At 42.6% G+C, this 22,769-nt stretch overlaps 1 protein-coding gene across 1 annotated transcript; it reads left to right on the forward strand.

The window, feature by feature from the left end:
• The first annotated feature begins 1,053 nt into the window (after positions 1-1,053).
• Positions 1,054-11,958, forward strand: RAX (retina and anterior neural fold homeobox). Its single transcript, XM_058172562.1, has 3 exons — positions 1,054-1,362; positions 4,473-4,736; positions 11,506-11,958. Exons 1-3 carry the CDS (start codon positions 1,054-1,056, stop codon positions 11,956-11,958), a joined length of 1,026 nt encoding a protein of 341 aa, XP_058028545.1.
• The last annotated feature ends 10,811 nt before the right edge of the window (positions 11,959-22,769 follow it).

Below are 22,769 nucleotides of genomic sequence, written 5' to 3' on the forward strand. Positions count from 1 at the left end.
TTAACGTATTGTTTTTTTAGTAAAAGTGAGGGAAGGTCGGGTGGTTGGTTTTTTTAATGTTTTTTTTTTTTGCAGGATTCCCAAATCATTTTTTTTAAAAAATAAACTTAATTCTCCTTTCTGTTTGTTTGTTTTTTTGTTTGTTTGTTTGTTTATTTTGGCTGACTCTGGGTGCCAGAGTTCTCTTTGCTCTTTAAATCAACTTCTTTCCCCCACCACCCACCACCTCTGGATCGATCGCAAGTGGAAGATAACGAATTGCCTCTCCTCAGAAGAAGAAGAAGAAGAAGAAGAAGAGGGGTTCGCTCCTCAAGCCCCCCTCGACACCTCGACCAGTCCTCCTCCTCCGATTGCCTCCTGCATTCCCGGCGACCGTTTCCTCCTCTGCCCGCCTGACTAATTGGCTCGGTGGCTAGCTAAAACACTGAGCTTGTCGATCAGAAAGGTTGGCCGTTCGGCAGTTCGAATCCCTGGTGCGGCTCTCCTGCGTGAGCAGGGGGTTGGACTAGATGACCTCCAAGGTCCCTTCCAACTCAGTTACTGTTAAATAAATGCGGGTCAATTTCCCTTTAGAACGAAGGGGCGGGGCTTCTGTGGGGAGGGCGGGGCCTGTCCTCCACTCCGGCCTCTCCTGCCAGCCCTCCCGGGGGCCAAAAGCCTCCGAGCTCAGTTATCCCGGAGGACAGGACCGGCGGCGGCGGCAGCGTCGAGGCCCAGGCGGCTTGAATCCCGGCATGCGCCTGCCTGGGCATCAGAGCCCGTCCCGCCGACCGAAGCGAGTGGCCCGACTGCCCGCCGATCTTCTTCTCCTCTCCGGGCGCCTTCGAGCCCCTGGAAGGCGGCTGGGCTGAAGCCGCTTCGCCTTGTCCGTCGGGGCCGAGCCTGATCCGCCACTTCCCCCGGTCCGAAGAGCCTCTGTCCCTCTCTCTCTCTCTCTCTGTCTCATTCTCCCCCTCCAGCGCCTCGGCCTTTCCCTGGCGCGGAGATCATTGGGGCGGCGGCTGGGTTGCCCCCGGAGCCGGGAGGAGGCTGGTCCGCAACCCGGCTCTCTTCATGCACCTGCCGCCCCAGGACGCGCTCCTGAGCATGGGCGACGCCGGGGGCGGCGGAGGCGGAGGCGGAGGCTTCTCGCTGGCTGGGCCCCTGCTCAGGAGCCCCGTGTCGGGAGGTCCCCCGTCTCGTCTCCACAGCATCGAGGCCATCCTGGGATTTACCAAAGAAGACCCCCGTTTGGGCAGCTTCCAGAGCCAGGAAGGCAACGGCCAAGGGGCCAAGGCGGGGAAAGAGGCGGCCGAGAAGACGGGCGCCGGCGGGGAAGGCTTCTCCCAAATGCCCGCCCAGGAGGCGCTGAGGCAGGAGCAGGCGAGCCCCAGGACGGGACGCTTCGGAGGTGAGAGGGAAGGGGTGGTGGTGGTGGTGATGAAATCATCCTTTTCTGGCATCCGCCCGAACATCCATAATTCCCAGCCCAGAATTTGGGGAGGTCTAATGCGTGGCGTCCGTGGCAGTCCTTCTATTCAGGCGCCTTTTTAAATTTTCCCATCTGTAACTGGGAAAACGATTGTTTCAAGATCAGCTCCTATTTGTCTTCGCCTTAACTGATTGGTAAACATAGTAAAAAGCGGGATGCACATTAATAAGTAAATAACATTTCACGGATATAAAACCTGTTTCAGTGATTTAAGCTGAAACTGTAGCGAATTGGCTGCAGCTAAACTTAAATCGCTGACATAAGCGATTTGCTTTAGAGCAAATAAAATTTGATTTATTTATTAATATGCATCCCACTTATTATATTACATAATGTGGAAGTCCCTTAGGACTGAGGTGCATATTCCATTCTTCGTGCTGAACAGCAGGTGAGAAATATTAGGCTAGCTAACCTTAAGGGTTTTATAATTTATTATTTTATATTTTATATTATAATTTATATTGATCATCAATTGTGTTGTAAATGTTGTACCTTGATGAACGTATCTTTTCTTTTATGTACACTGAGAGCATATGCACCAAGACAAATTCCTTGTGTGTCCAATCACACTTGGCCAATAAAAATAATAATAATTCTATTCTATTTATAATAAAGGTGTTTTTAATTACCTTGGAAAACTTCTTAGAGATCCTTTCCGGCACCTGCACAGTCCAGGTACATTGGGACTTCTTGTAAAGTTCCCAGCCGGGGATGCAAGAGAGTTACAGTCCCAAAGCATCTGAAAGAGGCCACTTTGAGAAAGGCATTGATGAAGATTAAGGAGAATACTTGTAACTCAGGGTTGAAATGAGGAGTTCTTGGTCCTCTCTGAGCTTGGTTGTCTAGCACTGATGCTGTTACCTAGTTTGGGTAATAAAACGTCTGCAAGAAAACAACCAACCTCGGAGAGTATCAAGGAACCCTCAGATTGATCCCTGTTGGAAACATGTGATCATTTCCAAAGTGGTTTCCTTGCTAAAGACACCCTTCCATTTTCAGAATAGCCTTCATGCTTTTTTGTAACTTGCCTGGTTCTCTGGTTCTCCTCTCCTGTGGTGGCTTGCCATCCATATGCGATTTCACCCAAAATGTTCTGTCAAAAGAGCATGGAGCTGATGCTCAGTACGTGGCTGATGGATCACGTACCCCAAAAGACCTTGCAGTTTTAATCAGCATCATTTTTAATGAGCCACTCAGTTAAAAAAAAGGAAGTGAGTTTTTTTTTGTCCTCGGAGAAGAAGTTTCTGTACTCCTTATAGGAAGGGATTTGAGGGAGCGATATATATATATTGAATAAGCGCATTCTGTATGCCCTTAGAATACCCCCCCTTGGAAGTAATTGGATTAATCTCTAAGATGTTGGTCAGGGCCCCCTAAATCTGTGGTTCTCAGATCCTTGGAAATGGATGAGATGGACATATTAGTCATAACCAAAGCGACTTAGGATGCCTTGACTTTAGAGGAACATTCTTATGAGGAAGTCAGCCTTAGGATTACACTCAGTTTCCAGTTCACATACTCCTGCTGGGCAAAGCCAAGGACTTTCCATAATTTTCTCATGCAAACCATGCCATCCTTAGGAGTATCTGATGGACTTCTGTGAGAACCAGAAATTGGACTGATACAGGAAGTCAATAGGAGCAAGTTCAGACAAGAGGTCATCATGGTAGAATGGTGGCGACAATCTTTCAATGTAAGGAAAGAACAGAAACAGCTTGTGGTTTAGAGCAGGGGTCTCCAACCTTGGCAACTTTTAAGCCTGGCGGAGTTTAACTCCCAGAATTTCCTAGCCAGCTTTGCCAGTTGAACTCCGCCAGGCTTAAAGTTCCTAAGGTTGGAGACCCCTGGTGTAGAGTGATTGTGGGATTCAGCCCTTCCTTGTTTGCTAGGGCTTCAGTAGAATATGCAAGCAACTCTCATTACATCCAAAGTAACTTACTTCTGGGTGGATTTGAGCAAGAGTGGGATGTAGGCATGGCCAAGATCGCAGTTTAAGGGAGCAGAAAAAATGAGCAGCTGGTAGTATATTATTGAATCCGAATATTTGATTTTAACATGGATGTTATGTCTATGGAGATTCTCAATCACCCAGGTCATGGTTGTCCCAAAGTGCTTTTTCCAAAAGGCAACTGGACTTTCTTGTTAGTTTTGTTGTTGTTGTTTGTTTGTTTGAAAACATTTTGCTTCTCATCTAAGAAGCATCTTAGATTCTAGCTGATTAGTGGGATAGGGAAGGATTTATAAATTATAAATCCTTCCATTCCGCACCAGTCAGTTAGAACTGAAAAAGCTTCCTAGAGGAGAAGCAAAATGTTTTCAAACCACTGCCACCCTCAAGAATCCAATCTGGTTGCGGTAATTGCAGGATTGGATCCTGCAACATTATCCTGGGACACGCATATTTTCCTTCATTCGTGAAAACCAAGAAAGTCCAGATGCCTTTTAGACAAAGCACCATCGGGACAACATAGAATTTCAAAAGCAAAGAACTTAACGTTTGCCTAACAGCAGAAAAACTTCTATCAATACATATTGGGAACATGCTTGGCAGGGCTGTGCAGTGATTTGAACTGAACTCCAAAAAGAGTTTGAATAGGATAGAAAGAGCACCTGTTGGCAATCTGTTAAAGTAGCAGCATCCATTCCCGGTATGAGGCAGTTCCTTTGGGAAAAAAGTGTGGTTGGTTTAAGGAATTGCTGACACTGTGTGTGAACTCCTGCATAGCTTCAAGCAACTTCTTGAATTCAAATCTGAAGTACTGCACAGTTCAGCGCTTAATAGAAAATACCACAATTTCCTCTTAGAATATCTCTATTTGGAGTGTGCACCAATAGCTAGAGACCCTTAACTCTTCATGAAAGCTATTTCAAATAAAACAAATAAGCAATTGAAGGAACTGTCTGGGAAAAAAATAAATAAAAAGATGTTGAAATTAAGAGAATTTGCATGGATATGCTCAATTTAATATTCTGGTATAAATCCACTTAAAAGGTCGATCAGGCTTTCCCTACTTCTCACTTCTCAGATCCCTACTGTACGAAACATTCAGACAACTGTTTGAGCCCGGAGCTGGCTGCTTGTAACAGTGATGGCAAACTCTTAGATGAAGACCAGCCCAAGAAGAAGCATAGAAGGAACCGTACCACCTTCACCACTTATCAACTACACGAGCTGGAGCGAGCTTTTGAAAAATCTCACTATCCTGATGTTTACAGCCGAGAAGAGCTTGCCATGAAAGTCAATCTACCTGAAGTCAGAGTTCAGGTAAAAGACATGCCCTTCCCTTCCCTTCCCTTCCCTTCCCTTCCCTTCCCTTCCCTTCCCTTCCCTTCCCTTCCAATGGTGATGTAATTGCACCATGAAATTTTGAATAACTAACTTCTTTTTTCTTCCTTCATTAGGGCATTGCAACCCAATAGCTACCTTGCTTTACTAATCCAATTTAAAAGCACTCTCTTTCTTTTCTTTTTTTGTATTTTTGTCCCTCTGGAGTTAATTTCAGATTTGCACCCAGGTTAAATGGTTTGTAAAGGGATTTTCTCTAATCTGGTTGCGTGCAAGTCTGTGTGTGTGTGTTCTAACATTTCAGACTGTAATTATTAGTGTTTGGTTTCAGCACCTGTAACTTGTGGTCCTTGCACTCATGACATTACGAGCCCATAAAATCACCAAAAATCAGACATGTAAAAATGTATTAATCTCTTGTTTTCCTTTCTGTAATATTCCCCAAATGTTAAGTGTTCCACATTGTTTCTGTATTGGGGAATAATTGTATTTCGCATACCCTTTCCAAATTTCCACATTTCTGCAAGCAATTTTCAGGAAGATTTGCCTGATGATATAAAATTACTTTCATGGTTTTTCATTCAAGAACTTCATTATAAAATTTGGAGAGATATCAAAGCCCATGAATAATTGTGTTCTCATTCAGTGTTAATTTGAGCAATATAAATGAGGCTAGTTTGTGTTAAAATCTGATCCAAGTGAATTTCTTCCTAGCCCTACTATAAGCTGAAGTGTTTATTTATTCACTGGATCCTATAAATCCATGGATGTAAAGAGCGGTCCAAAAATGGAAGATAGATAGATGTATAATGAATTAATTTTTAAGTTGGAATACTATACTGTAGAAGACAGCATGATTAGTTGAGATCCCACCTTTGTTTTTAGTACTTCATTCCTTTAGCTGTTATTTTTCCCTGCAAACTTCAAAATCAAGATGCCCCTTTCTTCCAAATAAACACTTTCAAACTTGTTTGGGGTTTACTTGAAGGAAGTTATGTAATTATGGGAATTTTGAAGCTGAAACTAAGTAAAAGAAGAGTGTACTTTAATCACTTATTGTACACATTTTCTTTCATGTCATAAAAATTAATTGCAACATAATTAACCAAGATAAAATATCACCATTTCTATTTTAAAGTAAATGCATTTATACCCTTGGCATGAGTCTTTTGAATTGCTTGATCAAATCACAAATAAGTCATAAGTTGAACCATTAAGTCAAGCTAAGGTAGTTGATCATTGTACTTAGCCTGTAACTGCAGTGATCTGGGAACTGTTCCTTCTTTCCATCAAAATTGTCATTTTTATTTATGTAGGACAGCCCAGAGAGAAGTGTACTGTCCAGCTGTTAGAGCTGTAGGACAATAGGCATTTATAATGCTAACAGTTCTGTGTCAACAAATATGGAACAAGACTGCCTGACCTATAGATTGGAAATTAATTTTGCATGATATACTGTAAAGACGAATAGATGCCTTCCTAGAAAAAGAAATGCCTAATGAACATACAGAGAGACCTTATATCAGATTACTAATGTAATATAACTTTTTACTAAGGTAATATGATTTGTAATCTCTTCATTTGGGGTATAGGTGGGACGACTAAAGGAGCTGAGCATTTGCTAGCCAGATGCCCTTTCTAATGTAATTGGGTGGGCAAAAATATGTAAGAATGGGGTCTATGTTTGCATTACACAGGACAACAAGACTTGGAGAATTTCTCTTTTTTAAAATTTTTATTAAATATTGTAATTGCAATCGTAAAAACTAATACAATTAAAAGAAAGTAAAAAATTGTAGAAAGAGTAAAAAGTGGAAAGGAAAGAGACAAACTAGAGAGTAGGAAGAAAAAAGTAAGAATATAGTTAAAAAGGAAACAATATATAAAGAAGTGATTTCCAACTTTTATTACAAGAAGAATAAACAGTTTTAGCAACTTTTCACCTCCTCTTGATTTGCAACAAATGATTTCTTGATCCCATGTCCCACCTCTTATCTCTAAACAAATCCACCTCACAATTTCAGTTTTGGTATCAGCAAAAATCCATTAAGGATTATTTATTTAACCTTGGTCAAATAAACCAACTTTATAAACTTTTACTTCTAACACTCTTAATGTTTAGTCCATTCAAATCATGTAAATAGAACTTTATTTCTTTTAATGTCTTTTTTACTTCTTCTCTCAAGAGTCTTTAAAAAATCTATTTTGTAAATCCAATGTAAAAGAATTATTCAGGTCATTCTCTTAATTTATTACTTGTTACTTCTATTTTATTTTTAAAGCATCAATCGATTTCTTTGTACATCCAGTTAAACATCTTTTCCATATGATTCTTGGAGCTTGTCATTTCTAGATCCACTTTCAATGTCTACTCTTTCTCAGATAAATCTTGCTTCTCTTTTGCCATTTCTTCCAAAACATCTTTTTGCTATATTGTGTCCATATCTAAATCTATTACGGAAGAGGCAGGATTGGAAACAGTTAACAGTTGGAATTAAAATTGGAGATCAAAACACAACTGAGATATGCGGCTCATACCGTTTTATGAGCTAGACACATGGGAGACTTCGAAGAGCTCGTTTTAAAAAGTGAAAAATCCAGGATAAGGTTAAATAGTGAAGACAAAAGGAAAAACAGAAAACATGTTACCTATTTAATGAAAACAAAAATGGGTTCACAAACTAAGACACATTATAAAAGAAATAGTTGTGGGACAGAGGAACGGCCACTGTCAAAAAACTCAAACATGGATTTAAGTAATGTTACTTAAAACACAAAGTAGCCTTGAGATGCTTCAGCCAATATGTAATTCAGGATGTACATCCTTATTTGCTGGGGCAATGGATATGGTGCAGAATAAATGGGAGCATGATTATTTGTCTTTCATAGATTTTATGGGAAGGAGTTTTTGGGGGGAGGGTGTTCCCCCCTTTTAATCTCTATTGAATTTCTATTAGCATGACAGTGTCATGAGTTTCCTGATCAAAAGTGGTAGGAAGCCTTGTGAACAATTTCCTAGCTGAAAATTGTTTTCACACAGGCTATTTAATTGTGCTCTTTAGAAGGCCAGATCCTGAAGATGAAACTGAAATAGTTCGGCCACCTAATGAGAAGGAAGGACTCACTGGAGAAGAGCCTAATGCTGGGAAAGATTGAGGGCAAAAGAAGAAGGGGACGACAGAGAAGGAGTGGCTGGATGGAGTCACTAAAGCAGTAGGCTTGAGCTTAAATGGACTCCAGAGAATGGTAGAGGATAGGAAGGCCTGGAGGAACGTTGTCCATGGGGTCACGATGGGTCGGACACGACTTCGCAACTAACAACAACAAATTTAATTGTGGGATAGTGAGTTATTCGCTCTTCCATTGGGCACTTTAGTTTTTGGTTATAGTATTAAAAGAGCTCTTATAGCATGGAGTCACTTCTTAATAAATAAACCATTTGTTTTCTTTTTGGTCCTACAAAATAATTTTTCTGGAATGTTACCTCTGTGCAATAGACTTTTGTGGAACTCAGTGATTAAGCAAAATTCTTCAAATTAAGTATACCTAGAATTCCAGTGATTTAAAGCAAAGCTTTAAAGACATTCTAGTCTTTATACTTTGCACATTTACACTAGGACATTATGAATTTTTATCTCTTCACAATAATGTGAAGTCACCGCTGCCAGTTCTTTAGCTTGTGTTGGCCTTCATACGCATCCAGTACTTCCTGGGAAACCAGGATGTCATAATGTATCAGTGTTGTATATGTGCAGACCCAAGCAATGTGACCCTTCGCAATTAACTGATGGAAATTTTATCAATGCACAGATTTTTAAAATGCTGTCCAAGGTTTTTGGGTATGGCACCCAGTGTGCCCATATCCACTGGGACCACCATAGCTGATTATACTACAATCTTTCCATTTCAATTTTCAGATACTTGCTACTTCTATACTTCTGTAGTTCTTTGTCTTCTACTATCCTCTGGCATCCATTATCCATACTTCCTTCTTTTCAACCTCATTATATCTGGTGTGTTACAAGCCGAGTTTTTAATCAGTCTGTATTCAGAAACCCGACTATTATTTATAGCCACCTGCTGCAGTAGACTCTCAGTGACTTACCAAACATAAAACTTAAAAACATAAAGCAAGACAATCTGGATTAAAAACAACCATTAAAACAGTCCTCCCCACCTCCATAATAACCAAAGCCAAATTTTAAGAGCCTTTTGGAGCCCCAAGAGTTTAAGAAGGTTAATTGCTTGTTCTTTCTTTCTTTCTTTCTTTTTCTTTCTTTCATCTATCTATTTATCTATCTATCTATCATCTATCCATCCATCCATCCACCCACCCACCTACCCTCTGTCTCTCATCTATCCATCTATCCATCTATCTATCTATCTATCTATCTATCTATCTATCTATCTATCTATCTATCTATCTATCTATCTATCATGTTGCACCAACATGTTGCATTTCCCGCTTTAGGGCAAATGTAAATAGGGCATTTTCTCACCAAACTTCTGTCTCTCAATTAATTAAAATGTTTGATGAGGGCGACCCAGGTTTTAATCATAAGCTTATGTAGATCATTTAGGATAATTTAGGGTGGCACTTCAAAAGGGAAAAAACATTGATGGTATTTATTTTATTTATTTCTGTTTCATATTTCTCAACCGCCCATCTCCCTCAGAGAGGGAGACAACAACGTTGTCCACTAAAGCTTTTGCCGATTTGTCATTTTTATTTTAATGTGATGGACGGATAACATTTGTTAAATATATATGCTGGGGTGGGGTGGGGGGAAGACTCCTATTAACCAAAATGTAATAAGAAAAATTGAAAAATAATACAGTTGAATCAAAATTTAAATAAAACGTCAGTCTGACTGATTGAAATACATTTAAAGCTTTTTCTTTCTAAGCTTGACCTTCTTATAGGCACGCAATCCTTAGCACACTGGTCTAAGCCCAAGCATGGATTTTAAGCCTTCTAAAGTTTGTTCACCCCGGTTTGGGTTCATGCGTAATATTCTCTGTGGTTATGCACAACACTGCAAAATCACACACGCACATCTGATCTCCTCGTGGCAATTTATAAAATATAAGAGGACAAGACTTTGTCCTGAAGTTTTTACACTCTAGAATTCACCCCCAGGTAAACAGCAAATAAAGAGATCGGAAATAAGGAATAAAGAAGGAAAAGTATGTTTGTTTTGGTGTCTTCAGTTATTTGTAGTTGTGCATGTTTGCAGTGGAAGTCAGGAACAAAGGATTAGGATGTTCTTCTACTTTCTCTCCTCCTCCAATTAATCCAGAAACAGCCTTAAATAATCAACTCACCATCAAAAATGTATGTAATATATATTTTTTAAAAGAGACAGAATAATTACTGGAAATTTTTTTTATAAACCTTACCAGTCCAAAACCACTTACCAAAGTTACTTACTGATGAGATTAGCGGCTATATAAAGCAGATGAATAGATGGCTGGATGGCTGGATGGAAGAGAGAGAGAGAGAGAGAGAGAGAGAGAGAGAGAGAGACAGACAAACAGACAGACAGACAGACAAATATTCTATTCTATTCTATTCTATTCAATTCTATTCTATATGGCTTAAAACACTTGGGAGAGGAACAGTTGTGTCTTCTCCCTTCATCGGTTAAAAATGGAGTCTTCCTCAGGTTTACCTCAGTTCTTGGGGCTATGTACTGTTATTTTTTTTAAAAAAAACCTTTGTTCTCTCTCTAACACAGCATTTCCTAACCTTTTGAGCACCAGGGACCTCTTTCATGGAAGACAATTTTTCCACAGACTGGGTGGGGGAGAAGGAGGACCATACAACCTCACATGCAAAGTTTACCGTAGGATTTCCACTCCTATGAGAATCTAATGCCTGATGACCTGAAGTGGAGCTGAGGCAGTGATGCTAATGCTGGGGAATGGTTGTAAATAGAGATGAAGCTTTGCTCACTTGCCCACTGCTCACCTCCAGCTGTGCGGACTGGTTCCTAAAGGCCATTGACCACTACCAGTCTGAGGCCCAGGGGTTGGGGACCCCTGCTCTAACACAGGGGTGGGCTGCTGGGGGTTCGCAGGGGTTCAGGAGAACCTCTTGCTAAGATTCTGTGCAGTTTGGAGGACTCCCAAATTCCACTCCTGGCTGGCCTCGCCTACCCCACCCTGCCCCTCCCAGGAGTTCCCACGTGGCCCATTTTGGATGCAGGTAAGTGCAGGGCAGGTGCGGAGACTCAGGGAGGGCAAAAAATGGCCTATCAGAAGTTCAGGAAGGCCGGAAAAGAGGCCCGTTTCTGGCCTACAGAGGGCATGGGGAGGCTGTTTTCTCCCTCCCAGAGGCTCAAGAAAAGCCTCTGGAGCCCAGGGAGGGCAACCCCCCCCATGGTTCAGGAGGCTGACTAGGCCACACCCACCCAGCAACTGGGCAGAGAACCCCTTGCTAAAATTTTTCAACCCCACCCCTGTCCCCAACCACCGGTCTGTGGACCAGTACCTGGCAGAAAGCAGGCTGTGCAAACAAGTTATGACCCTCCATAGGATGCAGGAAGCACACGAAACCGTGCCCCTTCCAGTCCACGGAAAACCTCTCCACGGAACCTGTCCCTGGTGCCCAAAAGGTTGTGGACCGCTGCTCTAACATACATACCGTCATAGTAACAATCATTTAATATCAGTACGTAGGACTATTTTATGACATGAATGGCATCCTTCCCTGGCGTGTGACTCATTCTGAATTCTGCTTCTCTAGGTTTGGTTTCAGAATCGGAGAGCGAAATGGAGGCGTCAGGAGAAGCTGGAAATGACCTCCATGAAGCTGCAGGATTCGCCCATCCTCTCCTTTAACCGCTCTCCTCAACCTTCTGCCATTGGGACTATTGGTAGCAACCTGCCCTTGGAATCATGGCTCAACCCACCCATGTCGAACAGTAGCCCCCTCCAAACTTTGCCAGGGTTTGTGTCCTCCCCGCAGAGCCTCCCTAGCAGCTATACCCCTCCTCCTTTCCTAAACTCTCCCCCTATGGGGCACACTTTGCAGCCCCTGGGAGTCATGGGGCCACCACCACCTTACCAATGTGGGACAAACTTTGTGGATAAATTCCCATTGGAAGAAGTGGATCCTCGGAATACCAGCATTGCATCATTAAGGATGAAAGCAAAGGAGCACATCCAGTCCTTTGGCAAACCGTGGCAGACAATCTGAAGTATGTTTGGAAGAGGTCTCATTTCTTACATCTTCTATTGGACAGATAAAGAGGACCCTTGTTCTCAAGAGTGAATTTCAGGGTAGAAGTAAAATGAATGCTCAACAATTAAGCCTGGCTAGTTGGCTCAGTGGCTAAGACGCTGAGCTTGTCAATCAGAAAAGTCAGCAGTTCGGCGGGTCAAATTCCTAGTATAGGTCTCCTGCATGAGCAGGGGGTTGGACTAGATGACCTCCAAGGTCCCTTCCAACTCTGTGATGTTATAATTAATCAGTGGAACGACTTGCCTCCAGATTTGCTCCATCACTGGAAGTGTTTAAGAAGAGATTGGGACAACCATTTGTCTGAAATGATTATAGGAGTTGCTGCTTGAGCAGGGGGCTAGACTAGAAGACCTCCAAGGTCCCTTCCAATTCTGTGATTCTGACAAGCCATCAGTTGCCTCCTCCTCCCATTTCCCTAGTTAGTTCTAGGTTTCCTTTGGATGGGATTGTAGGGTTTTTTTTTAAAAAAAATGATCTCATCATTTGACATCTTGGCTGGATAAAACAAAGACAATTGTAACTTTCCTAGGTGAATTTTGTAAACATTAAAGCACAGATATTTTTGCATTATAGTTTAAAATGGTTGACGTATGTCTGAAATCATAACTGAATATGTTATAATCTAACGCATTCTATAGTTCCATAATTTCTTCAGTAGCTGTTAGCCAACTAACATTCATTGGAAATACCTTTATATATTCTTGACAACTTGTCTGGTGTTAAATACCAGTGATACATCATCTTATAAACATTTTCTTTTAAATTATAATTTAGTATAAATTTTAAACCTTTTGTCCACATGTTTTCCCATTGTTCAAGCACTACATTATATCCAAAGTTCCTTGCTCACTGAATCATACAATGTTTTACATATTCATTTTCCAAATTCAAATTTAATAATGTTTTATCAACCTTAGCAATAATATGTTCACCACTCCCACACAGCAGGATTTCCAGTTCATAATAAAGTCACACCCATTTTTGTCTAATTTACCGTTTCCCCAGAATAAGACATCCCCTGATAATAAGCCCAATCGGGCTTTTGAGCGCATGGCAATAAGGCCAAGCGCTTATTTCAGGGTTCAAAAAAAAATATAAGACTGGGTCTTATTTTCAGGGAAACACGGTACATCTTTCTTTAATTGTAAATGGCAGACATGGCCGTCCGATTCTAGCTCTTCTTTAGACTTGAGGCTAGGATCACCAAAATTAAAAGAGATTATTTGACCGTAAATTCACCAGTTCGGCTTCACTGCCATTTCTTTTCTGAAAAAAAAAATCCTTCCTGGGAGGACCCCCAAAGAGGCATCTTAATAGAAAATCTTGTTTTATATTTATTCCAAACACTTAGAATGGCACATCTAACAAAGTGATTGTTAAAATCAACATTTACTTTAACCTTGTCATACCATAAATAACCATAAATTGGTGCTACCCAATTCTTAATTCATGATCTTCTAGCTCAAGTAGCCGTGTAGTCTGGAGTAAGTGGGTGACTACTAATCTAGGATAGTAGTCTCTAAAGTGGGATCCACACACATGAGCAAAAGACAAGCTACTTGTGTGTAGAAAGTAAACGTCATTATTATGGCTACCTGCAACATTCCTTTTTCATGTGAAGGAAACAATTCTGCTATGTACTTAACTTCCTACTGGGGAAACTGCACCTCGTGTACTGTGCTACTTTTTAAGAAAGATTCAAAGGAACCGGAACAGATCCTGAGCAGAGCAACTTGGAATGACTTGGAATTCAGCCTTAGGGGGAGGAAAGGGTTAGGAGGAAGGGGAGAGGAAGAGGTGGAGGAGGGGAAGAAGAAGAAGAGGAGGAGGAGGGTGTGTGTGTGTGAGGAGGAAGCAGCCCATCATTAGTAAATAACTCCTTCCCACTGCATTCAATGGTTAGGTTTTTCAACATAACTTACTTTCTTTCTTTCTTCCTTCCTTCCTTCCTTCCTTCCTTCCTTCCTTCCTTCCTTCCTTCCTTCCTTCCTTTCTTTCTTTCTCTCTCTCTCTCTCTCTCTTTCTTAATGCAAATAATATAAAGCTCCCTCCCTCTTAATACCAAACAAAATCCAGTTAGGATCATTCTGAGCTTCTTTCTTATGCCTTCCCGTTTCTCAGGTATTATTTCTCATTTTTCTTCTAACAGTTCATCCATTCCTTCATTCCCCCCCACTTCCCATTCTTTCATACCTCCTGAACTTCCAACCTTCTCTTCCACCTTCTTCCAACTCAATCCTTCTAATCCCTAGTAAAGCACTGGACCGGAGGTTCAACTTGCCTCTCTCATCACTCAAGGATGCCTATTCTGTAATCCTCTCTGTCTTTCACCCAGAGAAAGGAGCCCTTTTTTTTCTTCCTTCCACAAAAGTCCAATCAGCCCCTGCTTATGCCTTATTTTAATTGTGATGCTTCTGACACGAATAAACAAGCAGTCCCTTCTTTTTTTTGGGGGGGGGTGTCTCCCAGTCTTGCCTTCTATTGACTTTCCGTCTACTTCTTCCACCATCCCCCACATGGGGTGGGCTGTTGGGGGTTCGCAGAGGCTTGGAAGAAGCTCTAGCTAAGATTCTGTGCAGTTTGGAGAATCCCCAAATCCCACTCCTGTCTGGCCTCACCCACCCACCCCAGGGGTCCCCGCAAGGCCCGTTCTGGATGCAGGTAAGTGCAGGGCATGCGCGGAGGCTCAAGGAAGGCGAAAAACAGACCTACTGGAAGTTCTGGAACTGTTTCCGGCCTCCAGAGGGCCTCCAGAGCCTGGGGAGGCCGTTTTTGCCCTCCCAGAGGCTCAAGGAAAGCCTCCAGAGCCCGGGGAGGGCAAACACACATACACACCGCCATGGTGCAGGAGGCTGACTAGGACATGCCCACCATGGCCACGCCCACCCAACAACCGGGCAGAGAAACCCTTGCTAAAATTTTTGAAGCCCACCCCTGGGAAATGGTCTATCACAGAAAATAAGCTAAGTGCAATTAATAAAGGTGCATGGTAAGGAGATAAGGGGATTCTTTTTTAAAAAAATGTATAATTAATGCAGGCCTTTGACTCCAAGCTTTTAATCTCTTAAAACTGGCATTCCAAGGAATTAAAAAAGTAGCATTTGGCTGAGCACAGAAAGTTGTTTGGGGAAAAAAAAGTTTGGGGACAAAAACAACTTTTAGTTGGAACTGGTTGGGCTGACTTAAATCAGGGATGCTTAATGCCATGTTCCTTCAGCTGTACCAACAGTTTTAACTAAAGACATTTTAAAAATGAAAATTTTTGCAAACTTCATCTCAGTCTAGGCCCGTAAGAACAGGCACATTAGACTTTAGAGCATCTTAATAATATTCAGCCTATGTTATTATTAATAATATTATTCACACTTGCTCACAAGAGAAATTCTTAAAAACCCAGAAACACTTTTATGAGGAATAGCCCATCCTCTCTCAAAGGCATCATGACTTGTTTGACAAAGTGTTTTGCATTTAAAAAAAAAGTGGGGTGGGGGGGAGGAAGCATCATTTCTGCAGATATATATTTTTTTATCCTTTTCCTATCTTCCGTTTGGTCAACGTCCGACTTGGTTGCACCCTTGAAAACAGCTCTATTTTAAGAAGAAGAATCAGGCTGCATCCAAGAGGAGAAAAATGAGAGTCCACCCCCACCCACCCCCTCCTCCGCCTAGCATTTTGTAGACAAGAATCTGTATTTTGTATTGTAACTCTTTGAATAAAAATAAAAATCTGGAGGAAAAAATAAGAAACTGCCAAAGATACGCCCAGCCTGCCTGCCTTCTCCTGCAGGCCCAACTTTGTGACTTAGAAACTCTGTGTTTTACAATTCCCTCCCATTATCTCTGTTACCACACTTAATGGGTCTGGAACCTTTTTAACTTAAACCTTCCCCTGCATTGCCCATCCACCCATCCTTCCCTCTCTCTCTCTCTCTCTCTCTCTCTCTCTGTCTTTTTTTTTCAAGCGAATGGGTACTTTGCAGGCATTCTGGAAATTGTGGCAATTAACGCTTCTCATTAGGGAGAGAAGCTGGGCTCACAAGGCCCTGCATTGTTTCTCAGGGTTGGGGCGGGCTCCATAAAGAGCGGGGGGACCTCTCCATTCAGTATTTCCCACTCATTGTGGTCAGACAAAGGGAGGCTTCTAATTATATTTTCACAATCTGCGCGTATCTTGAAGGGCCCCTGTCAAAACCAAGCCCGTCATCTTTGTTCAGTTTCCATTCAGGGACCTTTGTAACCTTAGCAGTTTCTCTCAACATCCCTGCCCAAAAGGGGCTTGGAAACAATGGGGCTTCCATTTATCGATTAGAGAACTTCTCGGGGGCCCATCATAATGAGAATCACTGTATTTTGAAAACAGTCCCCTTCGCTCTCCTTTCCCCTTCCAAGCACTTCGGTCTTCTCCTTTCTCCCTGTAACCAAGTCGACCAGCTCAAGCCGCAGGCAGACAATACATTGTTTGGGATGGTTTGGAAACACATGGGGGTGGAGGGTCGGGGGGGGGGGACCAACCACCACCACCCGGTGAAGGACTTGGAAAAGGAGTAAGTGCCTTTCGAAATGGAGATGCACGGAAGCCCAGTGGTTAAGGAAATCCTGGGCTCAGGCCCTCACTTGACCACAAAGCTCAAGGGATCATGTTCGGCCAGAATCTTTTCATCCAAAAGATGAGGATCGTGCATTTTTCTTTTAAAAAAAGAAAGCAGTAAGACTGTGAATGAGATGGGTGGTACCTAAATTTGGCAAATGAATGAATGAATGAATACATACATACATACATAAAATTTGGTCACACAGTTGCCGATGCCCTTTTGAGTATTGTTGACTGTCTCGAAAGACATACCTTAAAGCAGTTAAGGAGAAAAAAACTCTGGCATTCTCTGCAACAAAGCAGCCTAATAATTTTACACAAAGTTGCAAGGACTCTCAAAAAAAGCCCCAATGTACAGTATGCTTCCAAAGAACAGTTTTAGAGCAGGGGTTCCCAACTCCGGGGCTGTGGGCCACTACTGGGCTGTGGCCTATTTGCAACTGGGCCACATGTGTGGTGGGCTGGCGTGCCTGCACACACACACACACACGCACACACACACAGAGTTCAACCTGTGCAAGGTGAGCTGCCCACCACTCACACAAGTTATGTGCCCACATGCGTGCCAGCCTGGTGCTCGCACACCAGGGTGAAATGCTCCTTGATCGGGCTGGATCGCGGGATGTGGTAGCGATTGTGGCCAGTAGTTCGGTGATCCGATAGTGATGGTGGAGCAAAGCTCCGCCCACCCATCCGGGTGTCATTATGTTGTGACCCAGGTTCCTGGACCCAGACTTCTGGACTCGGATGATTCAGAAAATGAGGGAGAAGACCTGGCAAGCCCTGCTTCTCTTGAGCCCTCTCCCTCCCTGGCACCCACTCAAAGGGAGGAGGAGGGGCCAGCAAGGCCTGATTCTCTGGAGCCTTCTTCTGATTTGGCAACGCCCCAAGAACAGTTTTGGAGTGATGCGAGGCTGCGGAGGCGTGACCGACGCGCGCAGCAGAAACAGCGTTGGGAGGAAGCCAAGTCATGATTGTCATGCAGTGACATCTGCAGAGACTATAAATAGGAGGCGGGACTTCCTGGTTTTTTGTCTTGGACAAAGTAATGAATTGGCGCGAGCTAACTGTTTCAATGGAGGGAAGAATATATTCGTGAGTAATTCTGGCCTTATCTATAATTTCCTCGTTATCTCCAGAAACTTGGCAGGCCCGTGGGTAGACGTGGCCAGGACATGTATCTATGTAAATAAAAGGAAAAAAGGAAGGCCTCTGGCGGACTCTTTGCTGGGAGTATTGGGGGAAGGGAAACAGAACACATTACTTCCTGGTTTTAAGTGTTTTTTACCTTCTGTGCATGCATACGCCCCAGTTCCCCTATGTCTCCCCACCCTTTGTCTGTCGGTCTGCCAAGCCACAAAGGTTGGGGACCGTGGCTTTAGAGGAACAGCTTTTGTAAAACCGCAAAGTAAACCTGGTTTCTCCAGTATCTTCTATCCATCCACACATAAAAGGCAGGGAGTGGAAGATGTAGCCTTGAACGTGGAGGACCATCTGGGACTCCCTCTAAAATGCCCCACTTAACATCCTATTTAATGAGATGAGGGGGAGAAAAAAAGGACTGAATTAAGGGGCAATATTTGATTCACCTACATTTAATTAACTTTTTATTACAAGGCAATACACTATAGTGTTTGCCCTCGTTGTCTTATTTCCTCTTCTAACAGACATCTCATCTTTAAACACTTGTGTTACGGTAACATTAATGGCAGGCTTTTAAAAGCGACATTAGCTTCATTGTTACCCTGATTTGCTTTTGTGTGGAAATCAGTTCAAGGGCTTTACCAGAATATCAATTAAATAAATGAATTACATGACATTAAATAAACCAGGTGATAGATAATTGACCTCAGGGTACTGGTAGGAAGTGAGCAGATTGGTTCCTTTTGTAGAAAAAAATCTTGCTTGTTGCCTGCCTTGACTTGTTAATTATGTAATGCAATAATTATATAATATACTGACCCCTTAGTGATTAATTCCTTCTGCATTGTCTAGTTGTTCATTGTTACACCGTTTACAGGGTTATGTGGCTCCTTATCCACTTTATTGGAAATTCCCCTAAGTGCTAAATATTTTAGACATCAGCAGCAACAGAAATTCAGAATGGTTATTGTACTTGTCTTATTTAATTCAACATACCTATTTGACTTGAAAAGTGTTTTTTTTAAATCTTTCCTTTTTAAAATGCTTTTAGAATCTTTTATCATTTTAAATATCTTTTAACCCATTCAAAGAATTTATGTGGTTGAGCAAACAATAACAATAATTTGGAAAAAGCAAAGAAAAAAATATTTAAAAGGAACAATACAGTATGCTTTTTTTTTCTAGGTATCGGTTTGATTGTCTGTTAAAATAAATTTCATCTGGAGCATCACAAATCATAAAGGATTAACTTGCAGAAAATTTGTGGATCATCCTCAGAATGGTAAAAACAATGTGGTATGAAAGAGAAAAATGAATTATATTTCTGGAATGAAAAATATTTCCTTCCTTCTCTCCCTCCCTCCCTCCCTCCCTCTTTCCCTCCCTCCCTCCCTCCCTCCCTCCCTCCCTCCTCCCTTCCTTCCTTCCTTCCATAGGATTGGATTGGAAATAACTCTAGGGGTCACCTAATCCAACTCCCTTTTCAGAGCAGGATCCATTAAAGCATTTTTGACAGAGATACAGTCTCTTTCTGAGGACCTTTAGACCAGTGGTGGGTTTCAAAATTTTTTACTACCAGTTCCAGTGGTGGGATTCAGCCAGTTCGCACCACTTCGGGAGAACCGGTTGTTAACTTTTTGAGCAGTTTGGCAAACTGGTTGTTGGAAGAAATCATTAGGGTAGAGAACCGGTTGTTAAATTACTTGAATCCCACCACTGACCGCTTCTGTGGGTATGGCTTGGTGGGTGTGGCATGGCTTGGTGGGCGTGGCTTGGTGGGTGTGGCAGGGAAAGGATACTGTAAAATCTCCATTCCCACCCCACTCCAACATTACATTACTGTAAAATCTCCATTCCCTCTGCAATCTAGGGGAAGGTTATGCAAAATCCCCATTTCCTCCCAATCAGCTGGGATTTGAGAGGCAGAGAATAGATGGGGGTGGGGCCAGTCAGAATTTTTACTGCCGGTTCTCCAAACTACTCAAAATGTCCACTACTGGTTCTCCAGAACTGGTCAGAACCTGCTGAAACCCACCTCTGCTTTAGACCTACATCTGGTGGCCTGTTCCACTGACTGAATCCCTTTCGTTGTACTTTAGCCACTTCTCCTAGCTTTCTATCATCTGAAAACTAGATAAAAATGTTAAGAGTCCTATGATGTGTACTCTAGTCAATATTTCTCTCCCAGCTAAAGTTTACCTGAACTTTCTCAAACATTTACATGGCAGGGATGTCAAACTCGATTTCACTGAGGGCTGCATCAGGGTTGTGTTTGACCCAGAGGTGGGTTTCAGGAGGTTCTGACCAGTTCTGGAAAACTGGTAGCGGAAATTTTGAGTAGTTCAGAGAACTGGTAAATACCACCTCTGACTGGACCCGCCCCCATCTATTCTCTGTCTTCTGAATTCCAGCTGATCGGGAGGAAATGGGGATTTTGCAGTAACCATCCCCTGGAGTGGGGAGGGAATGGAGATTTTACAGTATCCTTCCACTGCCATGCCTACCAAGCCACGCCAATCAAGCCATACCCACAGAACCCGTAGTAAAAAAATTTGAATGCCACTACTGGTTTTACCTTGGGGGCCAAAGTGGCCATGGCCAGGGTAGGCATGACCAGTTCGAGTTCACTTGTGTCAGGGCCGCCTGTGGCGGCCCAAGCACTCTGCCAGAGAAAATGGGCTCCCGAGCTACGTTTTCGGCTACAATGGCCTCCTGCAACCCTCTATCAGTGAAAACGGAGCTCAGGAGGGCAGGCCGCAGCCTTGCCAAGCTCCGTTTTCTCTGAAAGAGGCACCATGGGCCAGTCCTTTGCTGTTTCCAGAGTGGCCCCACAGGCCAGATCTAAGCACCCCGTCCTAGGCCTTGAATTTGATTCTCCTAATGTAAGGGAACTTCTGGTGCAGTTAGGTTTCAAGCTGACAAAGCTATAGTTCTGATGTGGACAATCCACCTTTTGAATAGACATGTGAACATAGACTGGGTGAGAACAGTGTAACCAATGCAGATGTGCAAAATGGAACACTTCCTATTCTTTCATTGAACTCAATAGGAATTAAAAGATTTCCTTGATTCCTATCCAATATTCATAGAGTAGTTTCTTGGGAAAGTGTCTTATCATAGGTGAGGCTCAAGACTTAGTGTTTGCAGCATTAAATGAAGAAGATATGCTAAAAACAGCTCAATCCCTTTGGGTGTCTATGGAAGAAAAGTCATACGCATACTAAATAAATCATGAAAGGTGGGAAAAAGTGACAAGACAGGGCCTCTATCTAGACGTGCTCCTGGAAATATTTGTCTTCCATACTGGAAATAAGGTGATGGTTAAGTAAACAATGGACTTTGATGTGGATGGTCTTTTGGTTGAATAGGTAGACTTGCTTTCTTACGGAGGTCTATCAAAGGTGGGATTCACTTCCCTTCCCTACCGGTTCGCAAATGCGCCCACTTTCCACTCATGCTTGGCCTTCCGTGCATGCTCTTTGCTCTTGCGCGCCTTCCGCGCATGCTCACGGCCTCCAAAACATGGCGAAATAGGACAGCATTAGGTCTGGGTGGGTGGGCGGGGCCTACCGCAGTCGCCACTACTGATTCTCCCGAACCGGACAGAATTGGCTGAATCCCACCACTGAAGTCTATCATTTTAATTTAATTGCACCAATTACAAAGATCAAAGGTAGTCTCTAAAATGAAACTCACTGGTATCTTGTGCTGAGCTTAATATGTTTTAACAGAGCATGTTGTGTAAATATTTTTATTCCTAACTTGCTGACCTTTCTTGATACGCTTCAGGTTTATACTTTAAGGTGCCCTTTCCTCTTCTTTATTTCTGCTTATGATTCTTTTCTTAACACATTATCACTTTTATCTTGCATCTGAATTATGAATATCACCGATATAAAGTCTTGGTGGTGCAGTGGTTAGAATGCAGTACTGCAGGCTACTTTTGCTGACTGCCGGCTGTTTGCAGTTCGGCAGCTTGATTCTCACCAGCTCAAGGTTGACTCAGCCTTCCATCCTTCTGAGGCCAGTAAAATGAGGACCCAGATTGTTGGGGGCAATAGGCTGACTCTGTAAACCGCTTAGAGAGGGTTGTAAAGCACTGTAAAGCAGTATATAAGTCTAACTGCTGTTGCTATTCTGTATATATTGCTATATACAGAAGACATTGGCATATGTCTTCTGTATATAGGAAGCCTGGAAGAGATTCAGTTGTATTTGCGACTCTGGAAAGAGCAGAGAAGAGCAACAATTAGGGGGCTAGAAGCTAAAACATATGAAGAACTTTTGAAGGAATTGGGTATGTCTACTCTAGTGAAAAGAAAGATTAGGGGTGACATTATTATTATTATTTATTGAATTTTTATACCACCCTTCTCCTGAAGGACTCAGGGCGGTGCACAGCCGAAGATAAAATACAAAATATGTACAATTAAAACAAATTAAAACATATCAAAATTACAAAAACGGCTAATCATTAAAATTAAATTTAAAATATTTAAGAATATTAATAAAACCCCAATTTAAAATCAAACTATTATGCCAGTCCCGCTTGAATAAATAAGTATGTTTTGAGCTCACGACGGAAGGTCCGAAGATCAGGCACTTGACGTAGGCCAGGGGAGTTCATTCCAGGCGTCGATGCTCCCACAGAGAAGGCCCTACCCTGGGGCCGCCAGCCAACACTGTTTGGCGGACGGCACTGAGGAGACCTCTCTATGAGAGCGATGGTCGGTGGGAAGCATAGGGTAACAGCAGGCGGTCTCGTAAGTACCCGGGTCCTAAGCCATGGAGCGCTTTAAAGGTGGTAACCAAAATCTTGAAGCGCACCCGAAAGACCACAGGAAGCCAGTGCAGACTACAGAGCAGTGGTGTTACGTGGGAGCCACGAGCGGCTCCCATTACCACTCGCACAGCCGCATTCTGGACTAACTGCAGCCTCCGGGTGCACCTCAAAGGCAGCCCCATGTAGAGAGCATTGCAGTAATCAATGACATGATAGCAGACATGATAGCAGTGTTCCAATATTTAAGGGA

This window comes from Ahaetulla prasina, chromosome 2 (assembly GCF_028640845.1).
Source record: "Ahaetulla prasina isolate Xishuangbanna chromosome 2, ASM2864084v1, whole genome shotgun sequence".
Lineage (NCBI taxonomy): Eukaryota > Metazoa > Chordata > Lepidosauria > Squamata > Colubridae > Ahaetulla > Ahaetulla prasina.